At 42.1% G+C, this 13023-nt stretch overlaps 1 protein-coding gene across 1 annotated transcript in view; it reads left to right on the forward strand.

Moving 5' to 3' along the window:
- Positions 1-3209: 3209 nt before the first annotated feature.
- Positions 3210-13023, forward strand: part of LOC307251822 (alpha-1,6-mannosylglycoprotein 6-beta-N-acetylglucosaminyltransferase B-like) — a gene marked incomplete at its 3' end in the record, with an annotated part of 116674 nt that continues 106860 nt past the window's right edge. Inside the window, exons 1-2 of the mRNA XM_080029242.1 lie at positions 3210-3306; positions 8632-8744. Of these exons, the coding sequence (XP_079885368.1) occupies positions 3236-3306; positions 8632-8744 (184 nt within the window). The 5' untranslated portion in view covers positions 3210-3235. The remainder of the gene's footprint in view (positions 3307-8631; positions 8745-13023) is intronic.

Consider the following 13023-nt stretch of genomic DNA (forward strand, 5'->3'; position numbering starts at 1 on the left):
AATGTTTGCTGCTGTCCCAATAAAACAGCCTCTCCATTAGCTCACAAAACTGGATCATTATCCTTATCCAGACACATAATATCTGTAACAGCTCCATTTAGAGATAGCCTATATTAGGTTAAAGATATTTTTTAGATACTTACTCAATCGGTGGGACCATTTTGTAATTAATATTTGACAGGCATGAAAAACAAAGTTTGTGTGTGTGTGTGTGTGTGTGCGTGTGTGTGTGTGTGTGTGTGTGTGTGCGTGTGCGTGTGTGTGTGTGTGTGTGTGTGTAGGCATGCAGGAAATAGTTGGGTAAAAGTCAAAAGTGTGTAAGCGAACTTAACAAAAAGTGAATAGGATAAAATATGCATTTTGTGGTTATGCATTAATCCCCCAGCCTGAAACTGTCTTCTTTTTTAAGGTTGGTACATTTTAGGGTACAGTACATGGTTTGCTGAGGCCACCAAAGCTGCCATTGGTGGGCAAGTCATACCAACCATAACAAAGCAGGCAACATTAACAAATATACAGCACAAAAGACGTGATAATAATAACCATGGTGATAACAGAACTGCCATCATTTTTTCATTACAGATCACCATCTTCTTGTGTGCCTGTGGTGCCTTTACAGATTCTGGTTAGCTCTGCCTTGGGCCTTATGCTGCTCCAGGGTAGACAGCTCATTAAGAACAGTGACAAGTGCTGTGGCAAGAACTTAACCAAAGGAGGGTAAAGGAGGACTAGAGTACAAAAAGAAAAAAAAATATTACAGCCACGACAGGAACAGTATCTCCCCTTACAATTTACTCTGGCAGTTGGCAGCTTTTTCAATTTAAAAAAAAATTGCATCTTTCCTGGAGATATAGTGCAACATATTGCAAATGATACTTTAAGAGTGAGCCAGGAATAAAGTATATATTTGCTTTGTAAGAGTCTGAAAGCAATGTGAAGCCTCGTACCCTGGGGCATTCTCCGTCTGACGAATGCTTTTTTCACCTAGGTAATTTCTAGTACTGTGTACAGAAACACATAACACACACACACACACACACACACACACACACACACACACAGACAGACAGGAATAAAAGGTGTAAAAGTCCCATGTTTGCCCAGTGGATTCCATCTGATAGAGCAGAACTCTTCCCACAACCCGCAGAGAGGGACAACCTGCGTGGGCGGTGGGCTGTCAGTCAAATCCACATGTACCGCGGCTAGTGATGCACAAAGGGAGTCTGAGATTTCACTGTCATCCTCCGTCTACCGCCCCCCCCCCCCCCCCCCACCCCCACAGATCTCCCCACTTCTGTCTCCTCCATTTCTGCTCCAACGCACCCCTTGCCACACAGAGTGTATAATCTGTGAAACGACTGAAACTGACTGCAAATCATCTATAGTATAGGCGAACAAATGGGATTTTTATGTTGCAGCTCAAGTCCCTCCCTTATTGGTTGTGCTAATTCTATGTGGAGCCACAAGTTGTGTGCTGTGTGGGTGTAGAAATTGTTCTTCTTCTATAGGTCTTAGATACAGTATACTGTATTTTTCTTTCTTTTTCTTTGGCTGGTGCTGCTATGACACTGCCTTCCGCTCGGTGCCACTGTTGTGCCCTGATCATATTCGCTGTCCATGGTCCTGAAAGGATCAGCTGCGCTCAACACTAGTCTTACCACTTTCCCTCAATAGTTTCCCACAACAACCCGATTAGATTAACGCTCACCAGTAGATTCTAAGTGCCTGACGAACAATGAATCCCTCAAATCACTTATTCCAATTCCAGATACCTGCTATACCTACTTGGACTGCTAAAGGCTTCGACTTGTACTTTAGCAGGAAACAATAAGTGGAGGTTTTGAGTGCTATTTGAGTGCATCTTATGTCACAACCGTAGACGGCGCCGGCCTGAGAGGCTTCAGAGGCTTCACCATACGGATCTCTCGATCTCTCCATCACTGTGCCGGTGGACCAGCGTAATGCGTAAAGTCATCCAATGGAAGCTACAGCCATACAGGAAATAATGGGATTTGCATTCAAAAATAAAAGGACAAAATGTGTTTGCGCACACAGTTAAGTATTAGTCTATAGGCACAGTCGGGGGAAATTGTGCCATAACAATATAATCATTATTTAAAAAAAATACCTAACTGGTTTCTTTAGAACTGCTTTGTATAATAATGTGCAATTTATAATAACATAAAACCAAACTAAATAGAGATACATTAACACAAAATATCCTGACCATTATCCCACCATTGTCATTAACATGTTTTGGTTTTAGATTATGATTATAGGCTGACTACATATGTTTGAAAATATGTGAATCATGAAACGTTTAATGAGTAAACACAAAACAAACAAACAACATCACATTCAATTTATTAATTTCTTTAGGACTTTTACAAAAAAATATCATTTAGCCTACTTGCATTTTTTCTTTCTTTCTTTCTTTCTTTCTTTCTTTCTTTCTTTCTTTCTTTCTTTCTTTCTTTCTTTCTTTCTTTCTTTCTTTCTTTCTTTCTTTCTTTCTTTCTTTCTTTCTTCATTATTGTGGACTCTGGTTGCAACGTCCTGAAGCAGTGTGAATGATTTTTGACTTTATAAATAATAAATACGTCTACATGATTTGTCCTGATAGTGTATTTTCTTTTACATTTTCTCTTATGATCAGGGTGCTATTATACTGAAAAGATCAACCGGACGTTCAAACCCTCGGTGAAGCTTACTTGCCCATTGGAGAAATTAAAGAGTACGAGGAAATACGGCTGACTTGCCACACTCGCGCTGGCTTCGCTGTGAAGTTAAAACGCCTGTGCAGCTCGCTATCACCTCCTTCAAACCCTCCCCGGAGCGAAAACAACACACACTTTGACCTACATGTTTGACAACAACTACGCCCTAAAGAGCTTACATCGGATATGACACCGATGGTCGACAACACCTGCAGCGACTTCGGCTCAGATTCAGAGTGTTTGCCTGACGAGAGGATAACGCTTTTAAAGACATTGTCCGACACGGGAAAGAAGACTTGCTGAATTAAACTTTGTTCCATCTTTTCTCCCCCGGAGGTGTAGGCTACAGAAGCACCTGTGGGTGACTGGGTGTCGTGTTCGTTTGAAAATAACCGCGTTGACTGCCGCTGTGGACCGCTGGATGGGACGCAGATAAAAAAATTAAAAAAAATGTTTGGTCAGCTCAAGTTCCAGGTTGGGAGGTTAGCAGAGATGACAGGGGTCGCTCGTTTTGGAAAATGACTACTGGCTGCAGCACCGACGCTAAAATAATGGTCAGAAGATGTCTAGTGACGTTCAAACCGTTCAGGTAAGAGACAAAAGAGCTGACGACGTTATACTGTGTAGCCTACCCTGGCAGTTTCCTTTTAGCCTCGAGCAACATTGTGGTTGCTTAGCATTGGTAACAATTTAGCATATGTTTGTTTTGTTTTTCTCACTTCTTACGTGTTGGGCATAGGCTACATTTCATAACATTTTCATACAGATGTCCCATAGCTGAACATAAAGACATCACTGCGAGGAATGGCTACACTGAGTTGTAAAGCCCTGACAAGATGCGCTACTGTGGCATTGGGGATGCAAAGAGAGAGAGAGAGAGAGAGAGAGAGAGAGAGAGAGAGAGAGAGAGAGAGAGAGAGAGAGAGAGAGAGAGAGAGAGAGAGAGAGAGAGAGAGAGAGAGAGAGAGAGAGAGAGAGTGTGTGCGCGTGCGTTTGTTGTGTGCAAGTGTGTTTGTGAGTGAGGGTGTGTGTGTGTGCGCGCGCACACAATCTCAACACACACACACACAACCCCACACACACACACACACACACACACACACACACACACACACACCAGATGTTTTTCTACGAGATTAATTAGATCTAGATGGATAAGGGAACAACACACAGTAATACATCATGTAAGAGCCGTTGTAAATAAGCCTGTACCACCAGTCAGTCGAACTCTAACTTAGTTTCTTTCTACATGGATTGCTCCATGTTCACTGTGTGGCTGGGCTCTGTTTGTGAAGATGTAAAACTGTTAACGTGTTAACCACTTAAACACCTCAGACTTAACCTGCTTTGTTCTAGCTGCCCTTACATGAATAGAGTAATTGCTGGCTTTAAATCTTTAAATCATTTCCTCTTATACATTGTGGGAGTTGGGTGGCGCAGCAGCTAAAGGATCTCCTCGCTCTCAGTGGATACTATCATTGACCCTTTCACCCACTTTCCCACCTGCTAACACTGTTGGATTTTTCCAATTAGTGTTCCACTGAATGTCATGACTTACCTGCTATCTCCTCAATATATTCAGGCTTTCAAACACACTCACTGCGGCAGCTTAGTGGCAAAGCTACTCTAGCCTTGACACCACAGATACAGCTGATGTGTGTATGTAACCCCTGTTATATTCAAACTTAAAAAAACTTGGCCTTTTCTGGATAGTTATGACAAGGAAACTCAACCAACACTTTGGCAGAGCTAATACTGCCTGACCACATTTGAACTAAGGATGTTTTGAAGATTCATCTTGGATCACTGGAGCACCGTTACAACTCCAGCAGACACATTTAAGTTCAGAAAGTGAACCGTGGGTAACTTCTTCAGATAAACAGGAATATTTATTGACGCGTGTGATCTATTGATTAACAGCTACAGCAGAAAGTGGTTAAAAAAAACAGCCAAAAGTAATTTTATCTCATACTTTCTAATTAGTGTGAGATAGGATAATCAACACCATCTGGGTATGATCGCAGTGAGTGGCTATAGTTCAGGCGACAGTGAAAGTTTCTTGGAAAAACACAGCAGCGAAGTTAACATCCACACCACGGCTCGTTCACGCCTGGCACAACACAGCAGCCTCTCGCTTCACTGTATCCTGTACCTCCAGGCCCAATCTGATATAAGTCTATATGTGTGAGGAAGCCAATTAGCTGATAGCGGATCTCTCTTTCTGATCCAATTATGGGGAGCAGAGCATTTACTTTAAGCCTGTTAATTAAAGACTCGTCAGGCAGGACCGGGGCCTAATCCTCTCGTATCAACCACCTAACGCCACTTTGAAAAAAAAAAAAACTTCTAAATGATAAGAGAGTAAAACGATCGCCCCAGGACAGCATCAGGCCTACACATCCACACAAACTGATTATATTTCCCTCTCCTTTGCACACACACCCACATGAACAGGACCAATATTGGTATCTGGTCCGATGTGACTGGAATCCACTCATCGGACGGATATCGGACTGATGCCACCGATCCACGTACCGATAATGTATCTCATTCATATTTAGGAAGCAGCCAGCAGCTTATGTAAAAGGGCTCTTTGGAGATTTATTTCTTTGCACATTCCTGCACTTCTATTATAACATTTTCATTGCACTTTCAAAACCTTCTGAAGGAAGTTGAAGTTCTGAAATACTTCTGTATTGAAACAGTTCAAAGCAGTTGAAATAAATGGTTTCCGATACATTTAAGCCTTTTTGCAATGTTGTATATTTTCTGCATTGCTGTGTTGCTAAAGCTTTTAATATCTTACATATAATACCACCACCAACAAAAAGGTAAAAAAAACATTATGATATCGGACAGTATCGGTATTGGTGATATCCTGACCTATAGCCTATATTGAAAATGGGTCGGAACTGTAATATAGTGTATCGGTGCATCTCTAACATGAACACACAAAAGATGGTTAATCATTAGATCACAGGGGAAATAATAGAAATGTATACTGTACATAACGTAATAAAAACAGTGGATCACAAAGCTTTATGGTTAGCCTGTAAAATCTGCCAATATCGCTTCATGTCCTCTGTGTAACCCCCCTTGTGTCAGTGGGCCTCTTCAGTGTTCCATACTGCAACAATACAAGGCCCTGAGGATGAGAATGAAAATAATGTGGCAGCTGAAATGTATTAACACTTTAAAATCAGTTATTCAGATTTCAGCATCCTAAGCAGATGGTAGTATAGTGAGGTATGATAAGTACCTCTGTATCATGGCGGCATATACATGACAAATAATCCCTCAATCATATTGATTGTATGGGGAGGGGGGGACTGGATACACAACGTCAGCTAATGTATAACTGTGCTGTTGTCCTCTGACAGTGATTGAGCCATTCTAATTAATAACTGCAATATGCTTGGAACAGATGGGTGAGATATTTTATTATTTCACTACATTACAGTATCCTGGGAGGGGACAGAGAGGTGAAAATGAGAACACCAGAGTGACTGAGCATGTGCCAGCTGCTCAGATGCCGGGGACTTTGATGTAAATTACAGTTATGTCCATCACGTCCCTGTGTATTTTTCAGCATAAAGAAATGCAACATGGCGGATAGCGGTCGCCGACGCGCTGTCACAGTCGCTCTGAAGTTTCTCCCGTTAATCCCGCTGGTGACAGTGATCAAAACATTTAAAAAATGGTCTGATAATCTGCTTCCACTGCCAGCAAAATGAGGTTGATGATCAGAATGTGGAAGTCTAATTTCAACACCGAATCATACGCAAATTTCAGTCTTGTTGCAGGTGTAATCAGTGAGTTCATTAATTCGATCCAGATCAAAATGCAATCTTGATCACTTTTCTTGCAGAATGTACATGGAGAACAAACGACCAATCAAACTGTAATGACTGCATAGCTGCTATACTTTTCGGAGTGATCAGATAGCTGTAATCTTGTTTGATGCATTCCATTTAAATGAATGATAGCCTTGATGATGATGATGATGATGATGATGATGATTATTATTCACTTGCAATATGTTCTTGTGTCGCTGCACTCAAGGAGCCACATCCCACTGTCTGTCCTTGAAGCCAGTGTATCACGACTCGGAAACCAAGACGAATTGTCTCTGTCTTGGATTATAGTCGCCCATGGGAGCTTGCCAAACCACCGCGCTCTATACTTAACAGATTATTCAACATCGTCTTGATCCTTTTGGGTCAATCCCATCCCCTCTGCAAGCGTTCGGTTAAGTGGCCATTCTTCCTTGCTGTTGATGGGAGCTTATTTCTCACTGCCTCATCAATATTAAGAGGTTTCTGCCTTCAGAAGTTTGCGTGACCGGAGCTACTTAACTGCACCATTCCGGGAAAGTGGTTGTCCGATCTCACACTGGGCCGCGCATTCAAGCAAACAGCTCCTGCCTGGCTTTGAAGAGAAAGCAACAGTTCTAAATAATTCATCCATTTGTTATGTTAAAATTCGGTTTTCCAACCCCTGATGCTGAACATAAAAGTTTAAAGGTTACCTTTGCAAGGTTGGCCATTAATTATGAAGTGAATGGGGGATAGTTGTATCTCAAAATGCTCCTGTGAGTTCATTTTCTTCATCTCCAAAAAAGCTTTAGATGTATTCTTTTATATTTTGGATATGATTTGAGACTGCTTGTTTCATACAAGATTCCAAACAAATGTAACACAATGAGGACATTTGGGACAATGGCTTCAGCGCTGGAGTGTTAGCCAGTCATTGCCACATTAATCTGCCTTTTTACTGCAATACTTCTAATCTTCCAAGAGCTTTCTCTTGTGGGGGTTATATCAACAGAGATGTTCAACCTTTTGTAAGTCAAAGATCTCATTCTCTGGTCTAACAAGACGAAAACCCACCACAAGTCTCATTTTATTTTCCCCTCTGAGCTACGGCAGCGTTTTAAACATTAGATCTTTGCCGCAGAACGAGGGAAGGCACAACTTTACGTGTCAAAGCTCAAATTTGCCCATACTCTGATGACATTTTTCAAGTCAATCTTAAATCAACCCTCAAATCCCCAGATGGAAATTGAGAGAGATATACATGGCCGAAGTCCTTCCTCCTGTCCATGAGCACTGAGACACTCACTTCATTTGGCAAACATCAGTTTAACTGAGGACTGTGGATCTTGTCCCAAATCACGTATATGCTCACATGCCTTTGAAAAAAAGATCTCTTCCATGTCAGTTTAAGTGACTTAGACCAATTTGTGTGCTCACAGACTTTGGTTGGCATTTGGCTTTTACCTTTTAAATGCCTGAGTATTAAGGGCTATCTACTGTATCTGTCGTCTCCTTGCCTTTTTCTTCCCCTTACCCTCTGTGTCTCTCTGATATTAAATAATCACATCAATTGTGCGTTCACTCGGAGACAACAACTGCTCATCCATATTTTGACACCGATAACATCAGAACACTGACATTTTTGGAGTTCTCTGCTTTTCTGCGTGTTATCATTGCTGTATGTATAATCCTTCTGAAAAAGCCGAGTGCTGTGTCTCTTCGTTTGCCTTCTACCCTCCTCTTCTGCCCCACCACCTCCACATTTTCCCTCACCCTCCTGTCTTTGCATCTCTATTTTCCCATCCTACCTTTTACTCCCCCGCTGCCAATCATTCTATCCTGCTAACCTGTTTTTTATCTTTGTCAGCCTGTTTCATCTGCCCGTACGTTCTTTTTTGTCTGTTTTCAAGCCCCTCACTCTTTATCAACACCTTTCTCTGCCTCTAAATATCTCACTGGCCGACCCGCTCTCCATCCTCATCTTCATATTTCCAAACCACTCAGCCAAAACATCCATTAACCTGCCCTTCCCTATAAACCGGTCCATCTATCTCAACTCCCTTTTCATCTGTTGCCTCTCTCCTCCCCCTGTGTTGCAGGATCTTCGTGGTGGGGATAGGCTTCTTCAGCCTTTGCTTTCTAATGACCTCTCTGGGGGGCCAGTTCTCAGCCAAGAGACTGGGGGACTCCCCCTTCACCATCCGCACAGAAGGTACTGACACTGTGTGTGTGTGTGTGTGTGTGTGTGTGTGTGTGTGTGTGTGTGTGTGTGTGTGTGTGTGTGTGTGTGTGTGTGTGTGTGTGTGTGTGTGTGTGTGTGTGTGTGTGTGTGTGTGTGTGTGTGTGTGTGTGTGTGTGTGTGTGTGTGTGTGTGTGTGTGTGTGTGTGTGTGTGTGTGTGTGTGTGTGTGTGTGTGTGTGTGTGTGTGTGTGTGTGTGTGTGTGTGTGTGTGTGTGTGTGTGTGTGTAATTGTACAACTACTTTTGTGAGAACCAATTTGAGTTTTAGACCTTAGGAGTGTGGACATTTTTGGAAGGTGAGGACATTTTAGCCAGTTTTCACTTTGAGACACACTTTTAAAGGGCTGTTTGAGGGTTAAGACTATGTATTAAGGTTCAGGTATGAATGTTGGGGTTAGGCATGTACTGTAGGTTAGGATAAGAGGCTAGATAATGGATTATGTCAATACATGTCCTCACAAGTAGGTGTGCGTGTGTGTGTAGGTGTGCGTGTGTGTGTGTGTGTGTGTGTGTGTGTGGTTAAACAGTTTGTTCGCTGATTTGAAATGCTGTAATGTCACTGCATATTGCTGTACTATAACTCTCCATGGTCTTGCTGGCGCTTCATTGCCATGTGCCACTTTGTCAAAGCTGCACCACCTGTCAGCGGAGATGAAAATGGCCTGGGATATTAGGATAAGGCAAGGGGATCGTAAAGTAAATGTAAATTCCACTGCAGAACTATTATGACCAGTGAATTTCATTCCTATATCCTCAAGCAGAAAAGCAGCTTTTTTCCACAGTTGCGGTCAAGTTGTGAGAGATAAATCGTTGTGTTGGTAAAAAGAGATTGATACGGGGGAGTGGGACGTGAGGAAGAGAGGCTAAGCCAGTATAGCTTGGAAGTTATTGGTCTGATCCTCAGCAGTGACAGCAGGGTGGATGGCTAATTTTATATTTGTGGCTTCTCGCTACTTTTAAGGGATTTTGCACCAATGCCAGCCCTGTTCGCCCTCTGCCATAAACAGTATGCTGGGAGTGTGTGTGACACACATACTGTAGATGTAAATACATGTGACTATGTTTACTCGGCTAACAGTACTTTAGAGGAAGACAAAAACACAAAAAGCTATGCATAATTTACAACAGAATCTATCTGCATAATATTGAAAACCTTTTTCTTGCACTATCATTGATGACCTTAGAGCAGGGGTGTCAAACTCTGGCCCGCGGGCCAAATCTGGCCCGTTTCAATATTTAATCTGGCCCGCGAACCAATTCGGTAATTCCATTAAATTCGGCCCGCAAAAAAAAAAAAAAAAAAAATTTTTTTTTTTTTTTTTTTTCTCATGCGGAGCCTGTGCCATATCCGCACGTCACACACGCACCCAACCGTTAGGACACTCGCACAGCTTACCACTAGGAATGTCTGCTGAAAGTTCCACAGCTCAGGATTTTAAGCCATGAATTGATGAACTTGCATTGAAGAAAAGATGTCAGTTTTCTAATGGCTGTAAATAGGCCAATCTATGTGGCTAAATAGCATGCTAATATGATGATTGATTGTGTCAACTATCTAAGGATGAATGCTAACATTATCTGGTTTTTAACTTTTTGCCTCAAGTTACAATATAGCTCACTAGCTAACGTTAGATAGCCGCTGATAGCCCACCCCTTTTGTTTCCAATGGTGGCTTTGCATTTCATTACCAATGTAAAGTGTCATAAATAGTTAACACTGGTGCTGGGTCATGATTCCTATAAAAAAATAAAATAAAAAAACGTGATATGTTTTGAAAGTGCAGAAAGTTTTGAAAAATCCAAGAGAAAACATATTGTGGCTCAATCCAGAATGCCTGAGAGCCTTACTGCATTATAGTCCTTTATAATTGTTTCACCAGGAACCTGAATGTTGTCTTTTCCTTTAGAAAAATAAAGACATTTCCACAATAAATTGATGCAGAAAAGGCACAGAAAACAGAAACATCTACCAGAATACAGGAAATTAAGTGTTTGACGCACAAAAATTTCTGGGGGAGCACCCCCATACCCCCCACCTATAATTTGTCCCCCAAAATATGTAAACGAAACCTAGCCTATGCCCCGTATGTACGCAGGTTATATACCTAGATATGTTGTTTGATTTTTGGAATAAAAAGAAGGCATGTCAGTAAGCGACATGTCTGGCCCTTCGTGTGATTATCATGTCGTAATTCGGCCCTTTGTGAAAATGAGTTTGACACCCCTGCCTTAGAGGAACAATAAAAAAAAAATCCAACCTTAAATGCCTTTTTACAGCTCCCCTGAACCCTCTCAGGATTCTCTGTAAGACTGGCCATTATTTGGAAGTCCATTAAAGAGAGCCCATATTGCCTCTGCTGTAACCACAAGTGGAGATTACACTATGATGAGCCACTGAATCGCTCTACATTTCTAGAGATTGTCTTGAGTCAGCGGTTGGTCCTTTGTGCCGTTTGTACACACAACTCAGGTTCTCGGAATGACGGGTAGGGTTCGTGAAGGGTTGAATAATGGGCAGGGGTTTTCAGATTGAGTATGAGGGATGAAAGGGGGTTGAGGGATGGGAAGAAGGCAGTCGAGGAAATGAACGTAGGGTCAGTTGGGGATCAATACACGGGCCTGTAAACGTGTAGGGAGCCAGGGACAGAGATTCAAGGTGGGAAGGGGATCAAGTCTCAATGAGCTTCGGCTTCATCATCCCTAGGGTTTTCTGTATTGACAAAAAGAAAGAGGAACCAGGTTGTGCGGGGGAGGGTTTCCTAGTTCTCGAAACTGAGGGAAATGGCAGAGAGAGGGGTTACAGTATATAGGTAGGAGAAGGACATTGAATTAGTGCGAGGCTTGTTCATTTGCTGAATTCATAATAACGTAAACAAATAAAGTTAAAGGTGGAGTCAGCTATTCTGCAGAATGCTTGTTTTCAAATCTCCTTTTTGTCAAAATCGGTGAATACCCGTTTACAGAGCCTAGGCTGTGTATGAACACCCACTTTTTTCAGCGCACACACAGTATGGGGATGTAGCAGACTTTGACGACGAGCCTTCTCTAGAAACTGCTGACTCTGCCTTTTAAAATATAAAATTCAAGTTTTGAGGGCAAGCGAAGTTAGAATTGTCAGTGTGCATATTTGAGAGGGACAAATCCATTAAAAGTATCAGGCTTCACTTCTAGGTAAATCTACTCCCCGCTGTAATGTTCAAATACTTCTCAGCGTTTCATTTGTCCACATCCAGACAAATACTGTGAATAATGAACCTAACAACCATGATCTTCCTTATCACTGCACACTGCACATTGGGTTACTGTGCTTTGTGATGGACGGTCACTGAAGCCGAAGCCATATCTCACCGCTGAAATGTCATTAACACATTGGACCAGCCGGAGATATCACATGACCTGGAGTGAAGGCTGATTGCCACTGGCCAAAAAAAAAGGAAGAAGGAAAAAAATATATATAAAGAAAACAGTTGCCACTGTAATCTCCTGCTGTACGAGGTGCTAAGATTGAAAGTCATAGGTCATTGTGTGGAGGCCGGCCACTTCTCACTACTGCTAGAGTTAAAATAAGAATCGTGTGTGGTGAGGGAGCTTCCACATGTGTGTTGCATGTGTGTGGGCACAGCAGTAGTTGGAGCATGCAGTGTGTCGTTTTTTTTACGTGGGTGTGAGAGCAACTGAAAGAAGGAGAGATCGACTCGGTAAGGTGTTGGTGCAGCTCAAATATGTGCTGTAATCTGTCAGAGCCAAAGATGTAGCCATGAATAGAACACACATAATAGCGGTCTTAACTGAATGCATAGATGCTGAAGGGTATTAAAAACCATGCACAGTGTGTGTTAGAGAGAGAGATAATTGGGCAGAGGGAAGGGGGGGTCATTTGGGATTACGGTGTTTGTGATAAATTGAGATTACTGAGTTTGTGTGATAAATTAGGATTAGTGTGTGTTGTGCGTGTGTGTGTGTGTGTTTTAGTAAAATGAACTTGATTAATCAACTACTCATAGTGCAGCCGGGAAGACATCTGGAGCAGGCTCATTAAAAACTGCATGGTGTCCAACAGTTCTTCCCCATAGGAGTCCTGTGTGTGTGTGTGTGTGTGTGTGTGTGTGTGAGAGAGAGAGAGAGAGAGAGAGAGAGAGTTGTGCATTCCTTTATGCACATATTATTTTGTACTTGTCTGTGCACAAAAGGTGCTCGTATCTCTATTATCATCTACAGTGTGCCGAGGTTCATATATGTTTGTGTGTATGCC

Source organism: Ammodytes marinus (assembly GCF_949987685.1).
Source record: "Ammodytes marinus genome assembly, chromosome: 6".
In the NCBI taxonomy this organism is placed as follows: domain Eukaryota; kingdom Metazoa; phylum Chordata; class Actinopteri; order Uranoscopiformes; family Ammodytidae; genus Ammodytes; species Ammodytes marinus.